We start from the raw sequence: 24,847 nt of genomic DNA on the forward strand, positions 1-24,847 counted from the left end.
ATTCAGAGGGATCAACTTTGGCTATTCAAAACTGCTACAGATCTTAGGGAGTATTATTTGTAGCTGCAATCAAATGATTTATTGCTGAAGGCCAAATACAACATCTGTACAAAATTGGACCCTATAAAAACATCTTAAGATTGGAGTGGTATGGTCTAATCTTTTTATGGTCTGGTCTCTTTGATTTCCTTTGACAAATTTTTCAGCAAATGATAAGGGGCCACTTTACATAATTTAAATTACTGGACTTCTAACTGGAAGCCACATTAGCCTTAGCCAATGATCATACCAAAGCCAAGTAAGACAGAGAATAACATGTATAGAAAGTCAGGAAGCAAAATCCTATGTGGCAGTAGGAGTCTATTTTGGGTAATCAACCTTTGCCTGCCACATGTGTGAGACCAATTGACACATCAGACAACTATAGACAAGACATCATACAACTAGAGACAAGATACGACATTAGAAAAATTTAATGCTTTGTCTACAGCTATCTTGTATCTTTACAGTGGTATAAGAACATTTCATAGAATGAATGGCTTTGCCCATGTAATTGGTCATCTTGAAACTACTGCTCATTTTCTTGTATGATGTAGTCTTTGCCAGGACATTTGGGGACACTATTTAACTCTATAAAAAGCAAATTATTAATGGAGATTCAACCTACCCAGATGACTTTTATCTTGGATATTTACTATCTGATTTAATTAACAGTCTCAGAAGGTTCCATCTCAAAGATGAGAAAAGGAGATGAGAAGAAAAGAAATATAAAGTTGTTCTAAATTAAACTATCACTTGACATAAAACTGAAAAAGATGTAAAGTTATAGAAAGAAACGTTTCCCTTAGAATGAAATTCCTTTTGAAGATGTGGTGGGGTAATATTTTAGAAAGATTTTAAGATGTACATTCAGAACTGCTTTTTTCAGAGTGAAAAAAAGATGTTCTTTCCTACTGGGATGGGTTGTTGTCTCTGACATTAATTAAAAATCAGCAGGCATAAACTACATTAAATATTGACAAAAAAAAATCAGAGCAAAAACTATTAGAGAAATTCCCTGGTAGATAGAGTTATCTTCAGATGTCCTACTGACAGTTCCCAATGTCAGATGATAAAAGAAAGCAGGAAATTCTACAATATTCTGAAATGAAAATGTGAAGTAAGTTAAAACAAAATGTTAGTCTCCTAGGAGATTATGGAAAAGCATTCTGCAGTAGCACAAGATGCCAGAACAGTGATAAGCCTATTATGGCAGATGTTCAAGATGGCTTAAGAAAAGACTCAGGACCATGAGACATTATTGTTAATGTCCACTGGATACAGTAATTGAAAAAGCTAAAGAATACTAAAACAAGCTCATATGTGCTTGATTAGAGAAATATCTTTGATTGTGTCAGTCGTATTAAGCCATGAATGTGCTTAGAAAAAGGATAATGTCACATTTCATTGTTCTGATGTAAAACCTATGTACAGTTCTGGATGCCCCAGTACAGACCATAGTGAGACAGACTAGTTCCAATTGGCAAAAGAGTGAAACAACACTATTCTCTCCCTTTTCAACATATATGCAGAGTATATATTATGAGAAGGTAGATTGGGAGATGAGTGTGGGTTTTAAAATTTAAAAGAAGTAATATCAAGAATATGCGCTATGCTGATAGCCAAAAATGCAACTGATCTGCAATCTCTAATAATGAAAATCGAGGAATAAGAAAAAGAATTAGATTAACATGAAATACAGTACAAAGAGGAATAATCTAACAGATAACAAATGCAACAACCAGTCTTAGACATGATAATGAAGACACTAAAGCAGTACTGTATAAGAAGTAATAGATACCTTCTACTTTTTAGAATCAATCGTCAAGAGAAAAGGAATGTTTCAGGGAAGAAAGAGTAGCACCAGATTTAACAGATAATCAGAGTTGGAAGGTACCTTGTAGGTCATCTAGTCCAACCCCCTGCCACCCAAGCGGGAGACCCTACACCATTTCTGACAAATGGCAGTCCAATCTCTTCTTGAAAGTCTCAAGTGATGGTGCTCCCACAACTTCTGAGGGCAAGCTGTTCCACTGGTTGGTTGTTCTCACTGTCAGAAAGTTTCTTCTTATTTCCAGGTTAAATCTCTCCTTGTTTAGTTTCCATCCATTATTCCTTGTCTGGCCTACAGGCACTTTAGAAAATAGCTTGACCCCTTCCTCCCTGTGGCAGCCCCTCAAATATTGGAAGACCGCTATCATGTCTCCCCTGGTCCTTCTCTTCACTAGATTGTAACCGTTCTTCATATGTTTTAGTCTCCAGTCCCCTAATCATCCTGGTTGCTCTTCTCTGTACTTTTTCTAGAGTCTCAACATCTTTTTTGTAATGTGGTGAACAAAACTGCATGCAGTACTCTAGGTGTGGTCTTACTAAGGCTTTATAGAGTGGTATTAGTACTTCCCTTGATCTTGATTGTATCCCTCTGTTAATACAATTTAGGATTGCATTAGCTTTTTTGGCTGCTGCTGCACACTGCTGGCTCATATTTATCTGGTTGTCCACTAAGACTCCAAGATCCCTCTCACAGTTACTGCTATTGAGCCTGGTTTCACCCAGTCTATATGTGTACTTTTGGTTTTTCTTGCCTAAGTGTAGGATTTTACTTTTCTCTACATTGAATTTCATTTTGTTAGATATGGCTCAGTGTTCTAGTCTGTCAAGATCCATCTGGATCTTGAGCCTATCTTCTTGGATGTCAGCTATTCCTGCCAGCTTAGTATCATCTGCAAATTTGGTAAGTTCCCCTTCTATTCCCTCATCTAAGTCATTAATGAAGATATTGAAGAGTACTGGGCCTAAGACAGAACCTTGTGGCACCCCACTGCTTACTTCCGTCCATGTAGACTTAGACCCATTAAGGACTACTCATTGAGTACGGTTTGCCAGCCAGTTGCGAGTCCATCTAGTGGTGGTGCTATCTATTCCACATTTTTCTAGCTTACTAAGAAGTAGGTTGTGGTCTACTTTGTCAAATGCCTTGCTGAAATCTAAATATATTATGTCCACAGTATTTTGCTGGTCTACTAATTTAATCACTGTGTTGAAGAATGAAATAAGATTGGTGAACTTCCAGTGAAGACCTTGGAACACATGGCATGCAGTGTCCTAAATCTACAAAAAGTAGACGAGGGCAAGCAGTAGTATTCCTTCTAACACTCTATGGAAGTGAAAGTGAATGTAAGCAGGATAGAAACAGTACTGACATTTTTGAAATCTGGTGTTGAGCAAATACCATGAGATTACCAGGGACAGCTAAGAAGACAAATCTATCAAAAAAACACAAATCAAACCAGAGTTCTCACTTGAGGCACTAATTAGCAGGCTCATATTATCTTGTTTTGGGCACTTTATGCAAAGACCTAGTTCTCTGAAGAAGGCTCTGATGCTGAAAAAAGTGGAAGGAAAGGGGAAGAAGAAAGCCAAAAGCAAGGTGGATAGTCTCAGTTATATTGTCAATGGGCATTAGAAGTCCTTTAAGGCAGGGGTCCCCAACCACTGGTCCGCGGACCGGTCCGGTCGCGGAACAACTCCTACCGGTCCGCGGCTTGCTGGGCGCCGCCATCTTTTTCATGAAAAAGTGCTTCCGGTGAGCTTTTCGGGTAGAAAGCTCACCGGAAGCACGCTTTTCATCAAAAAGATGGCGCCGCCGCGCTCGATGAGCTTTTCGGTAGAAAGCCATTTCTACCCGGAAAGCTCACGAAGCTGGCCGCCATCTTTTTGATGAAAACGTTCTTCCGGTGAGGTCACCGGAAGCACTTTTTCATCAAAAAAAGATGGCGGCGCCCAGCTGATGCCGGTACCGGGCCGCGGCGCCCAGCTGATGCCGGTACCGGGCCGCTGCGTCAAAAAGGTTGGGGATCACTGCTTTAAGGAACAGGTTAGGGACAGATTGTCCTGGAGACATTCTCTGTACTCGCTAAGAGTCAACACTCACTTGATGGCACATAATCAATCAGTGTCAGAAGATTGCTATAAAATGTAAAAAACATTCTGATATATCTAAAGGACCAAACAATTGGGAAAATCTCTCTAATAAATTATAATGATTTCTAGTATTATTGTTAAATCATTGGATACGAGATGAGAGGCAACTAAATTTTATGAATAAAACATAAATAAAACATAAAACATAAATAAATAAATCTATATATATAAAAACGAAAATCCATTCATGCATCATCACAAAATCTCCAGGAAACTTGAAATTTGGCACATATGTTCCTCTTAGCTTTTAGGTGCTCCCTAAGAAAGGATTTTTCAAAATGACCATCAGATCATTAGTATTTCATATACCGTGTTTCTCATATAATAAGGCCGGGTCTTATTTTTTTTGAGCCCCGAAAAAATGGCTAGGCTGTCTTTTCGGGGGTGACTTAATTTCCCCCCCTTGCATCTTTGGGCGGGTGGGCAGCGATGGCTTGGATGTTGACCTCAGCGTTGGTGGGGCACTTCATATTGGGTCAACGCAGGCAGCACAATATCCAGGTGTGCAACAAAAGTACTTCCTAACGGCAAGCCCCCCCACCATTCCCCCCCATTTCGCATGTTTTAATATAGGCCTTAATTTGGGGGGGAGGGGCTTAATTTCATTTCATGCCTATAAAACATGCTGGGACTTCCTATTGGGGGAGGCCATATTGTTGGAGAAACAGGGTATTATTATTAACATGCTCTGATGCTAAGGAGTTCTACTCCCCTTCCCCACCTGAAAAGAAATCTGTTCCAAGTGCAAAACACAAGCAGAGGAGAGGAGTTTCAGTTTCAGTTTTAGTTTCACAGCATCAAACAACTTTAGTATAGAACAGTTGAGTTAAGCCATGCCCAGGCTCCTTACTGTCTCCTTCTTGCTCACACAGCAAATACTGTTTCACTTTCCAAACAGCCCTCAACTCTCTCACACAATGACAGGACGCTAGCCTAATGAATATCAATGGATGCTGATAGGCAGAGGCAGAATTTTTCCCCCCTTATTTTCCTCTACAAAAACTAAGCCCAACCACATAGTTTCGTGGCAAAGCACGAGTATAGAGCAAATAAATAAATAAATAAATAAATAAATACATACATACATACATACATACATACATACATACATACATACATACTATATAAATCAATTCTTGAATTTATTTCCTTCCGTTTCTGGACAAGGCTTTGATCATTCAGGGTCACTATGTGTTCTACTGGAATAAATGTTTTATGGAAATGAATGCAAATTAGTGCATCACCCTGACTTTCATTAAAGGAGCACTATTTGTGATACCTTTATTATGCAATAAAGCAGAAGAGTATTTTTTTCAGAGTCCAATAAACAGATTCAGTTTTGTAAACTAGTAGTTTTAACATCAGCAATTGCACTTAAAATCTAAGATTTATATAAAGCAATAACCAATTAATTGTCTTTGTGGATGCAGCCTGAAATTAATTTCCCTATCCCAGTTGTAACAGAGATATGCAAGACATGGGAAATGAACAAAGTACATTCCATATTTTAAAATATGCACCAATGGTCTGTCATCACAAAAATATTTTATTAATGATATTTATTTTCATAGTAATTTCTGGCTTCCAATTCTGGAAATGTTTGCTTGATCTTTGATGTCCTTATAAACAAAATGTAAAAATGTAAAAAGGGCACCAAGCATAGAATACATAGAAATGTATTTGGAGATTATATATTATATGATGATATATATTTTAGGTATCTGTGAAAGAGCACAAGTTTTGCATGCAGAAAATAACAGGTTCAATAAAGATAATGCGGAAGTTGTCTCCCAATAACTTTAAAGAGACTGACATATAGAACAGACATTAGATTGCGTTCTCCTCAATGACAGAACCTGCCCTAGGGATTGGGGACATTAGCTATATTTGCCTCTTATGAGTTTGGGCCACCAACCATTTCTGGAGGGCAGGAATAAATGATGTTGCCTTCTATTCACCTCCAACTCATCGTAAATAGGATGTCTGCCTGTATTTTCTTATTTCAAGATGACAATAATGTTTTCTGGCTTATGCTGGCTCAAGTACTGTGGTCGAGTTTGCACGCTGTGTTTTACATTGTCTTAGGCAACCCACTTTAGTTTGATTAGCCACTGCACAAAGGCAGAAACAGTCTTATCTCATTTCTCCTCCTTTCCTTCAAAATGGCCTGATGAAGCTTCTGAATGCCTTGGCTGTTATGACATTTCCTTGACATGCAGAACTTCCTATTTTGAAATCTGACACAAACTATTTCCAGTACACACACACACACACAAACCAGAGAGAAAGAAAAAGTGGGGGGGGGAGAGGGAGGGAGGCTATGGATTAATCCAGTTCAGGCATGAACTAGTTTTTATAAAAGTAAAGCCAGGAATTGACATATGTGTAGCCTTTTAGTTAGGCTTAGTATATATTCTTTTTCTTACTTTCTCTGTGACAGTCATGGGGGGAAGGGTTTTGGGCTTGCCACATTCCTAATGGGGGAGGAGTGGAGATAAAGAGAGTTGTTTTGGCTAGGGGATTCTCCTTCCCGTGGGAAATGAGCTGTCCGTGCTGGGGCCCCTTGAGGTGGAGATTTATGACATCAAGCAAAGTTGAATTATTTCTATTGGAGAATGTGATTTTGGGGGTTGTTTCTAACTTTTAATATTGTGGGGTAATTTGGGTTTTGTCAGATCCAGAATTACCATGGACTTTGCCAATTTGATGCTTTCCTAAATAAAAGAATTTGTCTTGGAAGATGGACTTTGTTATTTTCTTTTTTAAATGGATTTCACCACTTGGAAACCTGACACAAACAGCACTCCTTTAGAGAATGTAAGGCCTGAGCAATAATACTTATATTTTTCCATTATTGAACTACCTACTTTTCCAGTTGGATTTTTTTAAAAAAAAAAAAAAAAGACCATTTTACAGATTTTCTAGTCAGTTAAGTTAAAAGCGTTTCACTTCCAACTCTTTAGTTAATCGTCCAATGAAGGACATTCTCCATATGTACCACATGGAAGTGGCTTGGCATGGATTAAAGAAGTCTTCTTTGTTTCTATATGCCAAAAAGTTAAATGACAATAAAATGCAAAAAGCCTGCAGTAACTCTCTATAAAGTTTATAATGCCAGCTGAGTCCTGACAATCTGCTGCATTGTTCTTGATCTTCTTGACCTTTGGAACTAGAACAAGAAACAGTGACTAGAAGATAAGCATAACAGGATATGGAGTTAGAAACAGAAATCAAGAGATAAAAATGCATGGATGGCTATATTGTTTCAGAGACGTACATCACTACAAATGGCCTGATTCTGTTGTTCAACCACTGGAGAGTCGTTATTAAGTCAGATAAGACAAGAATTAAAGTATTTCTTCTCAAGAATACAAGGATATACCATAGCAACTCACAACAATGCCATATTGTTTTGAGATATGTACCTACCTAACAGTTGCACTCCACGAGTCAGTCCATAGACATCAATCAAAGCCCACAATGGTTCAGTTGTCCTTACCCCGCTGAAGAACAACATGGCAGCAGAATCATTCACGCGATAAAATACACGCCCCTTTTTATCCACCCAGAATGCAATGATATTTCCTTCGTTTGCAAACTCTTCTGGAAGGGCTTTTGCCCAAAATCCACTTTGAGAAACCAGATCTGGGCATGCATACTTGGGCAGAGTTTCTGGGTTAATCCTGGAGGGATCCTTGGATGTAAATCCCAGTCGAAGAGCTCCACTCCAACAACACTGCTTCTTTGTGATCTAAAAGAGGGAAACAGAACAAAATCAATGTAATTACTTTGCCTCTTTGTGAGGTATGCATAGGATTGGGAATATGAATGGATAAGGAAGTTTAACACATCTAGCAATCTGATGATGGCAATATATAGAGGATGAAACTGTCCTTGCACAAAGTGTGGAAATATGAATACAGTATGTTATGAGATCTGTTTTTGAAAGGAATAAGGATATGATACAAAATACTGTAACAATAGGTTGTGTGTCACTCCCAATCATCATGGTGTGTCTACAGCAGTGGTGGGATTCAAATCTTTTTACTACCGGCTCTGTGCTCATGGCATGGCTTGGCTTGGTGGGTGTGGCAGAGGAGAAGAAAAGATGAGGGTGGGGCAGTCAGAAGTGGTATTTGCTGGTTCTCTGAGCTACTCAAAATTTCCGCTACCGATTCTCTAGAACTGGTCAGACCTGATGAATACCACCACTGGTCTAAAGGCAATTTCACAGTAATTCCAATGTTGCCATGATTTAATCCATATAATGCAATCTTTGTCTATAAATCTAACCTGCCTGTTCCTGGCAAATATCTATTTGCTGTTACTAGATGCAATCAGGGCATTTATTTTTCTGTCCCATCCATGCAAAAATAACACCAAATATTTTTATATTTAATTCATCTCCAGATAGTACTCCAAGTGTAAAATAATTCTTTTCAAGTAAATTACACTTTTAACAATTTAAGGAATTAAATTCCTTAATTTGGTTTTCCAGAGAGCAGGTTAAACAAGAAATATTTCAGAAGTCTGCAGCTGCAGAAATTGGACAATGCCGTAATCATGGGGATGGTGGAGATGGAGTTTAAATAAAATATAGCAACCTGTGGATCCACCCATAAAGTTATAATGATGAAACAGAGATAATACCAAGGTATGGTGGTGCTGTAATGTTTCTAAATGGAAACAGAATAAATATGTAATAACTTAAACTAAAGTTTAGTAATAATGCTTAACAGCATGGCATTGTTTCTTTGCTTAAGCACTTGTTTAAATAAGGATTTTTACTATTATTGAAGCATATGAAATGTGATTATAATTAGTGGTTCCACATTTATTTGATATAATATATCCTTTTTCACATCCTATAATGGAAATTTTTAATGGGAGAAAGAGAGGAGATAGCATGTGCTAGCCCTCCTCTCCAGCACTCAAAAGAAATTGGGCAAGCAGGTATTTTATTATGAAGAAAGACCAGCTATTGGTACCAAGATACTAGTACCTGTAGCTGAGTAAAGTTCCTTAGCTGAGCAAATAATGTCTTGCTGCACCATCAACTCTAGACATAAATCACACTCCCAGCTGATTCAATTTGTTATAGAAATATAGAGGAGAAAAAGAATAAAAATCTTGATACAATCGTGATTCTGGACCAGGATTGATAGTCCAATTTGCTAAAATTGAAAATTCTTTCAAGATAATAATTTTTAGAGGAACATTTGCTATCTGAAAAGAATATTCTATTATAGAATATTATATTCCATAATATCTATGACTGTCTGATTTGATTCTGCAACCCAACAGGACAGACATACACTTCAGAGGATAATTAGGACTGCAGAAAAAATAATTACTACCTACCTGCCTTCCGTCGAGGTCCTGTATACTGCACAAGTCAAAAAGAGGGCTGTGAAAATATTTACAGACCCCTCACATCCTGGACAACTCCTACCCTCAAAACAACACTATAGAACACTGCACACCAGAACAACTAGACACTAGGACAGTTTTTCCCGAACGCCATCACTCTGCTAAACAAATAATTCCCTCAGCACAGTCCAACTATTTACAAAGTCTGCACTGCTATTACAATTAGTCTTCTCATCACTCCTTATCACTCACCCCTCCCACTTCTGACTGTATAACTGTAACTTTGTCACTTGTATCCTTACGATTTATATTGACTGTTTCTTAGTATGATTTGATTGCTTATTATACCCTATGACTATCATTAAGTGTTGTACCTTATGATTCTTGACTCTTGATGAATGTATCTTTTCTTTTATGTACACTGAAAGCATTTGCACCAAGACAAATTCCTTGTGTGTTCAATCACACTTGGCCAATAAAGAATTCTATTCTATTCTATTCTATTCTATTCTATTCTATTCTATTCTATTCTATTCTATTCTATTCCATTCTATTCTAGAAGGTTGAATCTCTGGAATTCTCCATCTTTTCTCTTGGAAAAAGAAGAAAAACGAAATATTTTTCCAGGTCTCATGGACAACTTCATTCAAGGAAACATGCAGAGAAGGACACTTTCCTGCTAAACTGAGAGAAGTCAGAACATACCAACTCCACCAATCAAATTATTTCTGCAAAAGTTGGTATCTCCTTCAATATGGAAACATATGAGAAAATACTGCAAAGGCTGGCCTATCAAGCCAATTTTTGTGCTAAAAATAAAGAAAGTGGAAAGAAGCACCAACTCACCTTAAGTCTGATTTGCTCATAGATGACTATTGGCCTGTTGCTGAAGGTGATGGCATTGCAGAAACTTGCCTGTCGCTTGACTACTTTCTGAGTGGTATCCATAATGATCTGTGACCCCTTGGTGTGAGGATGAAAAAGCAGTGGGCTGATAGAGAGAGTGCCACACTGTGAGATGGGTAGACAGTGCTTTTGCTTGTGGTGGCATCGATGAGAGGTAGCAGGAAAGGGCCCACCAATGGAATCTGAGATAATAGTAAGGAGAGAGGGAACTGATCTTTAAATCAAACAAAAAGGAACCACTATTGAAGAAAAACATTGAATGAAATCATTGCTTAGCTATGAGACTACTGTAATTTATTTTTAAAAATGCTGTATAACATAAACTACAATAACAAATAACACAACATAACCATACATATTTAAGCCAAGGGACTATCTGGCATTCAAAACACTTTTTGTAGCTTGCAAAATGTTCAATTATTTAATATCAGTAATTCAAAATAAATTATATAAAATAAATTCTAGATGAAACTACACATAGAAGGGAAAGAACATGTGTACTGTATTTACTCTATTTGTCAGCAATTAGTCCCAGATTTTAACTAAATCTAGAAATCTTTAGAAAATATATAAGAATATATGGTAAAAATACAAAGTACATAGATGATGTTACCTAGCTGGGTAGTGAAACGTTTTCAGATAAACAACCAAGCTCAAAGAGCACCAAGGACTCTATAGTTCAATGAATGGATAGCATTTATAGCTTGCCCAGAAAGCCTGGAAATAACACTACGATAACCAAATACAATATGACATACAGGCAGTCCCTGGATTAAGAACATTCAATTTACAGGCAAATCATACTTACAAATGGGCTGCCTATTACTGAAAATGGCAGACAGTTGAATGTCAGTGTGATCTGGCTCAAAATGGTAAGCAGTGTTCTCTTTCTTGAACTATCATGTTTTCATGATGTGGTGCATGTGGTTTTAATATATAGCCTATTTTCAGTGGTTTTCAATGGTTCATAAAAACATTGCACATTAATCTGAATTCTGTACATAGTAATAAATTTTAGGTCAAGCACTAAATACAGGAAATTACATGGCAAATCAATTTGAAAGTAAATAGTATTGAACACTGATACCTAATAATTGTTTCCCTTTCCTGTCCAGTAGAGATATGCTAAACCTTCAGTTTCCATTAGTGTAGAATGCTCGCTGACTGTAAACAGAAATTGACATTGAAAACACCAGCCATGTAAAAGGAGAATCTGATTGTGAATATTTAATGAACATCGTTTATTTCCGTGGCCTGAATGTTGTTTGCTTTCCTTCAATAGGCCTCTCAAGTAGTGCAGACTTTTTAAAAAACCACTCTCTTGCTAAATATAACCTAACAGTTCATCTTTTGGAAGAAAAAATGCTGGTCATAGTATTTTGGGATCTAGTTCTGGAATATTTTTTTAAGTGCAAGTGTTCTCTTCTAGTTTAATTACATTGAAATGGAAAGCTTATCTCATGCATATTTTCTATGCACATTGCTATAACTTTAAAGCTATCCTATTAAATTTCAACAAGATTATAAATCAGAATTTTGTTTAGAGCTGGAAAAGGTGGAAGAAGCCAGAAACAATAGGGAGATATGGAATGATAAAGAATCTTAATAAGAATTCATACAGAAATAGACAATACATAGCAATGGTACAGTGTATTAAATTGGAGAACAGCTAGGAGTTCTACTGGTGACAGTGAATACCACAAATAAACCATGAGGTCTTTTGGAAATTGCTTTGAATGATGGATAATTTGCTAAGGCACAAAAATAAATATTTCATATATTAGTCTCAATTATTCTTATTCACTCATGAGTTCATTGCATGGTCCTTAACATGCTATTCAAAGATGAAGCAGTGTCCTGAACCAGGAAAAATATGTGCATGCTTCTGCTAATCTATTCATGAAGGAAAATACCAGAATAGGAATTACATTATAAGTAAAAAAATGGAATCTTGAATTTCTCAGAAAAAAAGGAAAGCAAAATGCAAATGTTTATATTTCTGAGAAAATGAATTCTTCCAGAAAATATTTCAATGTAAAATAATCTAACTTGAGATAAACTTAAAGAAATAATAAACAAGTCCCAAATGACAGAAGAGAACCAAGTAAGTTTTAAAGATCAAGAAAACATTCTTGCAAGGTTATTTATTTTTTATTTTAATGTATGTTCTAAATTTCAGTAAATCTTTTTTATTGCCCAGATCAAGGAAAAAAGAAGGAACACACATTCTGGCAAAAACTATTAAGATTTTAAGACAAGGGCAACTAATATTTGGAGTACTTACTCCTCAAAATATTATGTCAAGCAATAAATAAATTGTCCTATCACCAGGACAAAGCAGACTCGAATACCGGAGTTGAAATCAGCTCTTTATTAGCAACCAGTAACTTCAACTGAAGTCCAGCCGCGGCAGCCCTTTTTATAGCGGCTGCTTGCGGCTCGCAACCAATGGCATGTGTTTAAACTTCCCGCCGCTTATGCGGCCAATTGGAACCCGTTGTTCTTAACCAATCGTTACGCTGTGTTAACTAACCAATAGGAATGTAGTATTAGAAGTCTATATTTGAATACGCTACATAAATATAATACATTAGAGTGCTAGAAATTTTACAGAAAGTGAACTGACCACTAGAACAGTGGTCGCCAATTGGCGGGCCGCAGCCCACTGGTGGGCCACGAGAAAATTTTGGTGGGCCGCAGAGAAATCTCACCCCCAGAGCACTCCCCAAAGCAATTAATCCAGGCTGCGCAGAAACACAAGGCTGCGCCATCCACATGGCCCACCCTCCCCTCCACTCATTCCTTACCTGGCAAACTTGCTGCTAAATTGCTATTTTTCCAACCATCAGTTGTTCTGCTGTGCCAGGAGATTTAGATTAGCTAGGAAGCAGGAAATGGTTGGATTTTTTGCTTTCTAGCTAGTCTTTAGATCTTTGGGTCTGCTTTTAAGCACAGCCGAAACTCCCTTAGGACTGAAGGTTCTACTGTTCAATGCAGACTCACGGCAAGCAAATTTTATGTGACAGAATGAGCTAGCCAATGGCAGATAGATAGATCTCTGAATGAATCTGTGATTATGTGAGCAACTCAATCTGTCTGTCTGATTTGCCTGATTTTGGGTAAAAGTTGCTCTTTTTTTAAATAAAACATTCAATATTTATATAAATATTTATATTTACATACAAGCCATGCCCAGCCAGTCACATGACCACCAAGCCACACCCACAAATTAGGCCATGCCCACAGAAACAGTTAGTGGTCCCTGGGATTTAAAATTATGAGTTTGGTGATCCCTGAGGTCCAAAATGTTGGCGACCCCTGCACTAGAACATAAGACAGGGAAAAGTCTATCGAGGGATACAGAGTTGTACATATTTATATATTTTAATGTGTTTACAGTAGTTTAAAATAATAATGAAGAAAGATTACTGAGAACAAAAACGTATTAACTAATATTTGCATTTTGCTGAAAAATGAAGGACTAATATCTGTGATAAGAAGATAAGAAACATTCTGAGAGGAGACCTTGTTTCATTCAGAACTTCTGGTGCCAGAATAAATGGTATTTGGTGGGTCCAAATACCATTTATTCATGTTGCTGGAGGAACAGTGGAAGAGAATGAATGTTTGGTTTATATTTTCTTCTAGGCTAAGAACATAGCTGAGGGTGAAGACGTTTAGAACTATCCAGACCCTTTTATTTTTTTCATTCTAAACAACTAGTGCTGCTAAGAGCATGTCTCCTAGATTAAATGCTTCATATGCCATGTCAAATTTTCCTTCTGAGGGTATAACCCTTTCTTTTATCTTGGAGAGGAAAATTAGAAAAATTATATAGTGTTCTGGATTCTCTTCACTGCCCCAGGAGATTGTGGCCTTGCTCAAAAATAGATACTTAATAGGGTGTGTTCTAGGTTTAACTGCAGAATGAAAAATTATTTTTATTTATGTATTTGTATTTCATCTTTATTTTTACAAGTAATTCAAGGTAGCAAACTTTCATAGCTAAGGCAGGATTTGAATTCAGGCCCCCCTGGTTGCTAACCTGGTGCCATAACCACTAGACCAAACTAGCTCTTACATAGACCTCACGCAAAGTGGGTCTTTTTAACTGAAGGCTAAGAATTCATGCAATATTTGGGAAGAAGTGGAGATTCCAGATAAATAATAAATTACAGGTCATTCTATTCACTTAAAATGAAAAAAGCTTTGTATAAAATATATCTGATTCATCTCCCCAATAAAAGCATTTAAAAAGTGCTTTGATGTGAAAACTACTGTTTTTGACATCACTGAAATATATATTAAAAAGATGAAAAACTCATGTCCTAGAAAATATGACTATTGTCCTTTTTATCCTTGTGCATTTCTTCTTCCTTGATCATTGCTATGACATTTCTGTTGTAGTCCTGCTATTTCAAAACAGTTTAAAAATTCACTTTTGCAGTTATGGTATCAGAGAACAAAATCATCAAGACATTGATGGAGATGGATGAAAGGCAAATAATATTCAACAAGATAATAGCATATTCAACAAGAGAGTTCTGCCATAGAATTGTAACTAGTTGAAAACCAGAAAGCATAACCAAAATAATTTTCTCCATTTTAGGAATAAGACCAGTGTCATTAGAAACTAAGAATGACAACTGGCTGGTGTAATTCTTACTTTACTCACAACAACAACCCTGTAAGGTGAATTAGGCTGAGAGAGAGTGACTGGCCCAAGGTCACCCAGCTGGTTTTCACAGCTAAAGTGGGAATAGAACTCACAGTCCCCAGTTTTTGGTCTGGTGCCTTAACCACTAGACCAAACTGGGTCTCTTTATGGTGGATGTTCTGATTTTCAGATCCAAAAAACATGTCCAACTTTTCCAATTTTTCTTTTGCACAATCAGTTTTCAAAACTGACAAGTTAAAATGGAGTCATTTTGAAAACAATATAGTTTATACACAGTGAGATTAATATAATTATAGGACCATCAATTAGCATATTTAATTCATGACTTCCTAAACAGAAAGATGACATTTACAGGACAAAACAATATTTAATAGCATTTTCCACAAGAGAGTTCTGCCATAGAACTGCAAAGTTATGCCTCAAAATGGGGAAAGCAAGGGTGTTTTGCAACAATATGCTAAAGTACAAGATGAGCTAATCATTGTCTTTCCCTATTTTGGGTTACTCTTAGTTTTTCTCCTAGGTTTTTTGTACTTTGTATATGTTGCTTACCCCCAAAGAAAGTAGCAAGACAAATATGTATGTATGAATTAGCATTCTCTTCAGGTAATTAAGAAGCCGAGTTATTTTTACCATTCTCTTCTTAGATTAATCTGAAGCAGTACCAATATAACTTGTCTTGGCGAGATGGGTGACATAGAAGCGTAATAATAAATGAACATTGCCTTCATTTTTAAACTCATTTCTCCAGATAGTAGGTTAGGATCCCCTAATATATTTGAGCAATTTAGCAAAAAATTCTGATTTTGAGTTTAACAATACCAGCACAAAAACATTATCCCAATCATGAATAAAATATTGTTAAGAAAAGCTATGATTTCTCTTCAGTTCTGATATTAAATACAAATACAATTGAAGTCTCCTGTTTTGTACCAAGTTGTGGTTAATGGGTCTTTAAGTTTCGCTTTAAAAAAAACAATACCGCAGCATAAAATTTATCCTGCTTGAGAAAAGGTTGATTAGTGTATAGAGAATAAGAATCCCTGTTATGCATCAGTAAAACTTGAAAGTAAGCACTTTGATATAGTGGCTAAGGAACCGGGCTAGAAATGGGAAGATCCTTAGGCATATAGCCAGCTGGCTGACCTTTGGCCAGTCACTTTCTCTCAACCTTAGGAAGGAAGCAATGACAAACCACTTCTGAAAGATCTTGTCAACAAAACTGCAGAGTCTTGTCCAGGCAGTCACCAGGAGCTATAAACTGTCTTGAAAGCACCAAAATAAAATAAAATAAAATAAAGGCACAACAAATCAAGTATTTTGTAAGTAAAGCTAGCCAACAGGATAGAAGATTTTTGCAGGATTTGCAAAATAAGTGTGTATTTGAATAAAAACAAATAAGTAGGATTTTCCCGGTTATTTCTGAAAGAAAACAAAAAAAAAACCCCACCATAATAACAAGATGAGATCCCAAAAAATAAGGCTAACTTGGGTAGTTAGTGTAACATACACCACTTTCCAAACAACGTACAGGTTTGGTTTCTCTGGAATTGCTAGATTAGCCTTTATTTGAATTTGCAAAATTTGCTGAAGTGGGCACGCCCAATAGTATGGTTAGTTCCTGAAAACAAAACCCAACCACAATAAACACTGAAATAATTCATATGACAGTTTTCACAACAAATATCATATGAACTTGCAACAGGAAAGAGAAACTGTTTATGTGTATGTTTTGTATACATATAGCAAAAGGTTTTGTAAGTATATGTGAAGAACATTTTGACTAACATGCCTATACTTCTTTTCAATGTGGCATACTTGGTGTCACAAACTCTTAAATCTAAATTCTGCAAAATAAATAATCTGACTGGTTTCTATCTCTTTCTTCAGCTTATAGATAGCATTCAGCTTTTCCAATCCTGATGTTTTCAAGATTTTGGACTACCATTCCCACTGTCTGCAAATTGTTGAAGTTATGCGGACAGTCCTCGGCTTACAACCACAATTGAGCCCAAAATTTCAGTTGCTAAGGGAGACAGTTGTTAAGTGAGTTTTGCTCCATTTTACAATCTTTTTCACCACAATTATTAAGAGAATCACTGCAATTGTTAATAATATGGTTGTTAAGTGAATCTGGCTTCCCCATTGACTTTGCTTGTCAAAATGTGATCACATGACCCCAGGACACTGCAACAATCATAAATATGAGTCAGTTGCCCAAACTTGTTTTAAAAGCTATTTTATTGCAACGCTGGGAATTGTTTTCATTCCCAGATAGAATTAAGCTCAAACAGTCCCCCAAGATAAGCACACACCTTTCAGTTTTGTGAATTGCTGCCAAAACAGAAGTATCCAATTAACTAGAAAAGAAACCAACTGAAGTACAAGAAAAACCAACCGAAGTATAAAGAGCTTCAAGGATGACTCGGAACTACTTTGCTTCCTGCAAAGGTTTCATCATCTTGGCCTGACTTTTATCCCTTATGGGAAGGGCAATCACCTCCCAGGCTTACTTCCGAGTCGGCCCTTTTGTTTCAGCTGCTCTCGTCTTCTAGCAGCCCTGCACACACACGCACTGGGAACAGGCTCCCCTGGGTCCTCTGCCTCGCTGCTGTAAGACTCTGAAGGCAGCACCCTACTCCCAGATGATCCTGGCCCCATTTCTGCCTTGGACACAGGACCCTCATCCAAGTCCTCTCCAGACTCCCTGACTGGTCCCCGTTCTTCCCGACTATCCGATTGCACCAGCTGCCGGTGAACCACAACACCACCTGTAATTCATACATTTGTAGTGAATCTCATATGGGATATTTGTAATAGAGCAAATACATCTGGTAGAAGAGGAAGAGGCATGGTGAGATTGTGTATTTTTCTGGGTTCATTTGATGTGGACTTATCAGGGCAGAGCTCTCGTTAGAAGCATCCATTTCAGATGGAAGACTGAGGCAGGGAAACGCTCCATTCAGCTTTTTCCCCCAAATAGCCTGCTGTCATTCCTTTAGAAGTGTTGAAATAAAACTGAATTCAACCAGTATCAACTTTTCAATTATTTCCACAACTAATAGGTACAGTAAAACAATTTCCAAAATGTTTTTTCCACAAATTCTGTTATGAATATATGCCAGTTCATCTCTTTTGTCAAGAAAGTGAAGAATAAACTCAGGGACAGTGGCAGGTTGTTGTTGTTGTTTTGGTATGCAGATTGTGAGAGGATAGTTTAATTATTGTACTGGAGTACCATAACAGTTTGGGAAAAATGAAGAATCATTTCTTGGATAAAAAGGCTAGAGTGCAGCTTTTTTTAGGAATGGGAAGAAAATGTTACTGAAAAACTGAAAGCACATGAACTTGTCTAGTTTTGGTGAAAATGTTTGTGCCTTTTTTTTTCAGTCTCTGAGGGAGTGTTTGGGAAAAGGAGGACGTGTTGAATGGCAATTTAAAAAATTACCCTAAATGTTAGATTGGAATCAGTCTATTTTTAACACATCTGTCAGGTAAGCTCCAAAGTACAGACTTGATATTAATTAACTTACTTGAAAACATAATGCTATTCAACTCAAGGGAACATCAGAAAATTTTAATTTGGCAAGTTCATTACATCATGATAGATTGATAGATAATAGCTGGGCCCTGGTAGAATAGTGGTTAAAGTGCAGTATTGCAGCCAAACTCTTCCCACAACCTGGAGTTTGATCCTGATGGGGCTCAAGGTTGACTCAGCCTTCCGAGGTTGGTAAAATTAGGATCCAGATTGCTGAGGGCAATATAAAAATAATGCTTACATTGTAAACCATTAAGACAGTGTTGGAAAACATCATGGGAGAGTATATTAGCCTAAATACTGCTACTATATTATTGTGATAGATGGTGTGTGTGAGAGAGAGAGGGAGGAGAGGGAGGGAGGGAGGGAGGAGGGAGAGAAAAAAGAGAGAGAGAGACTATGGATTAATCCAGTTCAGGCATGAATTGGTTTTTATAAAAGTAAACAAACAGCACTCCTTTAGAGAATGTAAGGACTGAGCAACAACACTTGTACCTCTATCTTTACCTAGAATTACAACCTATTTCCCACCCTCAACTTTAAGGAAAGTATAACCCTAAGATTGTGTTTTCACATATGCATTGTCAAGTTTTCACAGTCAATTTTTCATAGTGTTGTCTTAGTCTATCCTTGTTCCTATTTTGGGTGTTTGCAAACCAAATTATTATGGAAATAACATTGCTGAATATGGATATAACAATTGGTTATTCATCTGAGACTAAATAACAGAATTAAATAGGATATTTCCCATTTAAATTGAGAAATGTTCATATGCTTTGATACAGTTAGTGTACAAAATGAAAATGTAATAAAAGACACAATATGCTTCAAATCAGTTTTTGATATGCAGTATAATAGGTGCTGAAATAACATTGTCTCCCTTTAGTAATGCTTCAATATTTTTTCACTTATCTTGTGCATCTTTTTTCTTGTAACTATAGAAAACTCTGTAATAAAAGCTACCATCACTCCCACTCTATTTAAAATTTCATTTTAAAAAATGTACAATATCCATATTAAAGTCTGGGAGTTTCTCAGACATATTTGTGCACATTATTTGGGACTAACTGGCATATGATCTAGCAGGCTTTTCAGCTTTATATTTCATTAAAAGATTACTCATTTACTAGAAATTCCCTTTCTCCATTATAAAAACAGAGAAAAACTTAATGCTGGTGTATTGACTATTATTTTTGTAATTCGATATCCATATACATTTTTTGTTGTGGATTATCTGAGGGTCGTATATAAATATATAACAAATGAAGAAAGTAAGTGAGTTTTGTGGTTTTATTCTCATATAACTATATAATTGGAAGATCCAGCTATTTATTCTGCTTTTTAATACTATATGTTCTGAGAAACCTGTGTTGCAAACATTTCTTCTGTAAAAACCTATCCACACAAAATATTCTTAAATGAAACCTATTACATAACTGAAAGACAGTCTTTTCTTCTAATTTTTAAGAAGAAATGATATTTTTCTTGTGGATAGAAAACAGAACTAATACTGTTGAAACTTCTGAACCCTTCTATTTATGCTGTTTTCAACAGCATTATACTGATTTCCATGCGTACAGTATTTTATTATGGACATCTGCTATCTTGCACAATAACTGTAGCCAATTACTATAAACGGTATAGTAGAATTGCAGCATGCTTTATTCCAAGAATGAATGCTAGTTTTTAGGGTCGATGTTAATCTTATCTGTAATTGCTATTATATCTGATAAATAGAATAATAAAATTAATAATCCCCTTTTACATCTGACAAAAAAGGCATTCTTCTTAAAAACATTTGGGGTCATTTTTACTCCTTACTCTTACTCTTTCTGTTTATTAGTATGAGAGCCATGTATCAAGGAGCTGGCATTTTTAGGCCACCTTCTGAAAGGCTGAAATCACCTTTCTATGTTCATTTTAGATGAGTATATAATTGCTGTGCCAAGTCAAACGAAAGATATACCTACTACAATATTCTGGATTTCAAGGTAACTAATCAGGTACTCTGGGGCCACCACCGTTGTTTCTTGTGTTAAGACATAATATTGAACAATTAATTTCCTTTTTGTTTTTCCTAATCCTTTTTAAAACTGCTCAGGTTGGTTGGTTTGCTGCATCTTCCAGAAACAGATTTTAATTGAATTTTGAAATGGTTTAAGAAGTCCTGTCTTTGTTCATTTGGTATTGGCACAGTCTGGGTTCCTTTGATTAAACAATGGCATCTCTCAGGATGTATAGCCCTCTGAAATGGCGTTCCCCAGAGATTCAGCAATCAGAGATTCCACTAAGATTCAAATGCTACTGATGTTGTGAAGGTCTCTGAAGATCTAGATGTTTGTTGGACAAGTGTGTTTAATTCAACACCACCCCACACATATACACACAAACACTTTTTTATTTTTCTTGGGTTTGTTATCTCTGCCATTTTTGTTCTTTTTATTTGTTTTGTTTTTAAGAATTTATAAACCATCCAGAAACTGGGAGTTGGGGATATAAATGTAATAAGTAAATAAATGGCTAAATATTCAACTTTACTATGCAACAAAAGATTCTATCAGTATGAAGAACACAACTGTAGTGCTTTCCACTACAGAGGCAATGTTGTTGTTGTTGTTGTTGTTGTTGTTATTTTCTAGTTCTTCAATCATTTCGGTTGCACTTTCATGTACACTGATCCACTATACAATATTCTTTTTTAATAACTGAAGTTTGGTGCACATTCAGGTTAAATGAAGGCATTTCTGTATCAAAAGTATTTTTTTTTCAATTTGTTCCTAAGAATCTCCCTTATTGTTCTTTATGTTGACAAGCAGTAAGGATGCTCTATGCACAAACATGTAAGAATATTCTAATTGCCACAATGGATGAATGGCTGGAAAACTGATGGATCTAGCAGAGATGGCTAAATTAACTGTTTGAATCAAAGAAAATAATACATCCAACTTTGTTTCTACTTGGAAACTACTTCGGGATTTTGTGCTTGAGATGGAAAAAAGTTAAACTTTGGGTTTTTCTGATTAGATAAGTTTGTTATTATAGAACATATTAAGACATTTGTCAGAAATGGTGTAGGGTCTCCTGCTCGGGCAGGGGGTTAGACTAGATGAGGGGTTGCCAAACTTTTGGACCCCAGGGACCACCAAACTCATAATTTTAAATCCCGGGGAGCATTAATTTGAATTTTGACTGACGGTAGCTTGCTGACGTTGGTGGGAGAGGGAGAGAGAAAGAGATCTGATCTAACCTCTCTCTCTCCGTCCCTCACTCTCTCCCCCCACCACCACACACACACACACAAACACACAGAGGCAGGGGTGGAATACAAATATCTTAACTGGTTCTGTGGGCGTGGCCTAATTTGTGGGTGTGGCTTGGTGGTCATGTGACTGGCTGGGCATGGCTTGTATGTAAATATTATAAATATTTATATTGATTTTTTTATTAAAAAAAGAGCAGCTTTTACTCAAAAGCAGGCAAAGCAGGCAGGCAGATTGAGTTGCTCACAGAATCACAGATTCATTCAGAGATCTATCTATCTGCCATTGTCTAGCTGAGTCTGTCACATAATATTTGCTAGCAAGCAAACTCACAAAATTAACTCACAACACACCATATATGTAAATATTGATTTTTTTTTATTTAAAAAAGAGCAACTTTTACCCAAAATCAGGGAAAACAGACAGGCATATTGAGTTGTTCACAGAATTACAGATTTGCTTAGAGAACTGTGTTTCTGCCATCGGTTAGCTCAGTCTGCACTGCTTCAGTCCTAAGGAAGGTTCGGCTCTGCTTAAAAGACACAGAGGCCCTGACACAGAGCCGAAGATCTAAAGATTAGCTAGAAAGCAAGAAATCCAACGATTTCCTGCTTTCTATTCTAGCTAATCTAAATTTCCTGGCACAGCAGAACAGCTGATGGTCGGAAAAAGGAAAAATAGCAATTTAGCAGGCAAGTTTGCCAGGTAAGGAATGAGTGGGTGGGGAGGGTTCCCGCGGCCCATGTGGGCGGCACAGCCTTGTGTTCCTACACAGCCTGGATTAATTGCTTTGGGGGTGTGCTCTGGGGGTGACATTTCTCTGTGGATCACCAAAATTTTCTCGTGGACCACCAGTGGGCCATGACCCACCAGTTGGCGACCGCTGGACTAGATGACCTACAAGGTCCCTTCCAACTCTGATTATCTGTTATATTTTAAGTCTTGTATTTCATACCTTTAAATGAAATATTCCTCTAAAAAGAGGTGTCATGGGTCTCAACCCTTTTTGGAAAGCAAGAGTTGTCCATGAACTGTTATTTATATATATATATAAATGTGTGTGTGTGTGTGTGTGTGTGGTATTCAGCTTTGTTCAGGTATTTTCCCACGTCATTATAGTTGTGCTTTACAACTTTAAAAGCACAACTATAATGACGTGGGAAAATACCCAAACAAAGCTGAATACCATACATGTAAGTACCACGAAAACTTAAGAAAATATATATATATATATATATATATATATATATATATATATATATATATATATATATATATAATCGTCTGTGACAAACACAATACAGAAGCCTGATGATGGCAGATGAGATTCTGCCGAAACGTTGCTACAACTTTAAAAGCACAACTACAATGACGTGGGAAAATACCCGAACAAAGCTGAATACCATTAGCGGCTTTATCTCTATAATAGAATGATAGGACACCAGATATAATAGAAACAGTGTCCACTTTTATTACTCTGAAATATAATCTAAATGTATAATACATGAAACTGTGTTTCAAATCAATACCATGTGTATGTTATGTAAATTTAGTCAACAAATGCAGTATAATCTAATAGAAAGGGGAAGGAAGTACAAATTCAGTATAATCTTATAGAAAGGGGAAAGAAGGACCCAAATCACTGCCTAATTTTAAGAAAATAACTACTTCTAATGAGTTTTTTTAGAAAATAGTTTTATTCATATTGCATATGAAAGGACAATTTCTGTTTGCACAAAATTAAATTAGTGTATTATTATTCTGAACAATCTGTCTGTTGTTCATCTGTTCTGTGAACAATAAGAAGATTCAAGACTTAATCTCCAGTCAATAGCATGTATATAACTTTCAAGAATGGATGCAATTTATCTTCTTCAGGAGTATCAGATTCCAATACTTTTCATTATTTTGTATCCCTTTCTTATGTGATTCAGTAACTTATTTCAAAACAATAATAGATTTTTCTAGTCTTGATTATGAGATCTATCAAGGCAGTTTGGTGTAGTGGTTAAGGCATCTGACTAGAAACTGAGAGACATTACGTTCTAGTCCTACCTTAGGCACGAAGCCAGCTAGGAGACTTTGACTAGTCACTCTCATTCAATCTCTAAATCTCGTTTTAAGAAATCTGGAAGAAGTTGTAGACCAAACAGGCCAACTTCCAGCGCAATATGCATAATCCCAAACACACATCCATTAAAAGATGCATTTTGGCAGAAAAATGAACCAATGAGTTCGTTCAAATCATGCATCAAAGAAAAGAAAATGGGCATATCCCAAATGAAAGTTATGAACTTTCCAAATCCAGAAAATATTTTTTGCTCATAAGGGATATGATGAGCAGCTAGGCAATGTATAGATAAAAAATATATGTCAAGTCTACCTTAGGGAATATGCATGTAGAGTCTATGCTAAAAAATTGTTATACCAGGCAATACTAGGTTTTTTTATGATAATGATAGAAAAAAGTACAAAGCTGGTATTTCATTGTAATAATTCATTAAACAGGTAAAACTTTCCCTATCAGTCATGTCCAATTTTAAGGCACAGTGTTCATCTCCATTTCTTGGCTGAGGGAGCCAGCATTATCCAAAGATAATTTCTGTGGTTGTATGGCCAGCATGACTATACACCTAAAGTGCACAAAATGCTGTTACCTTCCCACCAAAATAGTACCTATTAATCTGCTTTCATTTGCATGCTGTCCATAATTTGGTGCTCCAAAGTAAATAATACAGCATGCGGAATGCATCTGTGACTTAAACTCTGCAGGGTTATTTTTTCATTTTCTTTTTACTTTTAATAGGACTTTTGCAGCAACTAGAATCTTGTGCCTACAGTTTTCATTAACTGAAATAATTTTTCTCCCACACCATGCTAAACATACATCCTTTTTCCTGTGTTATCCTTCTTATTTAATCATTCTCCAAATAAATTAATTCAATACAGTACAGTCACAATATGCAGAAATAACTACTGACTGTTACTAAATAATATTTCCCAGAAATAATTCACAATTAGGACAAAGATTTTAGGCTGATTCATGATAGTAATTATTCACCTAGATTA

At 36.5% G+C, this 24,847-nt stretch overlaps 1 protein-coding gene across 4 annotated transcripts in view; it reads right to left on the bottom strand.

Moving 5' to 3' along the window:
- The window catches only part of NEURL1 (neuralized E3 ubiquitin protein ligase 1), a 149,179-nt gene that overhangs the window by 40,648 nt on the left and 83,684 nt on the right, over positions 1–24,847 (bottom strand). For all 4 annotated transcript variants that reach the window (XM_087964609.1, XM_087964611.1, XM_026667502.2 and 1 more), the window contains exons 2-3: positions 10,240–10,481; positions 7,453–7,774 (exon numbers count right to left, since the gene is read on the bottom strand). In XM_087964609.1, the coding sequence (XP_087820735.1) occupies positions 7,453–7,774; positions 10,240–10,481 (564 nt within the window). The remainder of the gene's footprint in view (positions 1–7,452; positions 7,775–10,239; positions 10,482–24,847) is intronic.

This window comes from Notechis scutatus, chromosome 4 (assembly GCF_049901735.1).
Source record: "Notechis scutatus isolate UNSWTSFEM ecotype Mainland chromosome 4, rNotScu1.2, whole genome shotgun sequence".
In the NCBI taxonomy this organism is placed as follows: Eukaryota; Metazoa; Chordata; class Lepidosauria; order Squamata; family Elapidae; genus Notechis; species Notechis scutatus.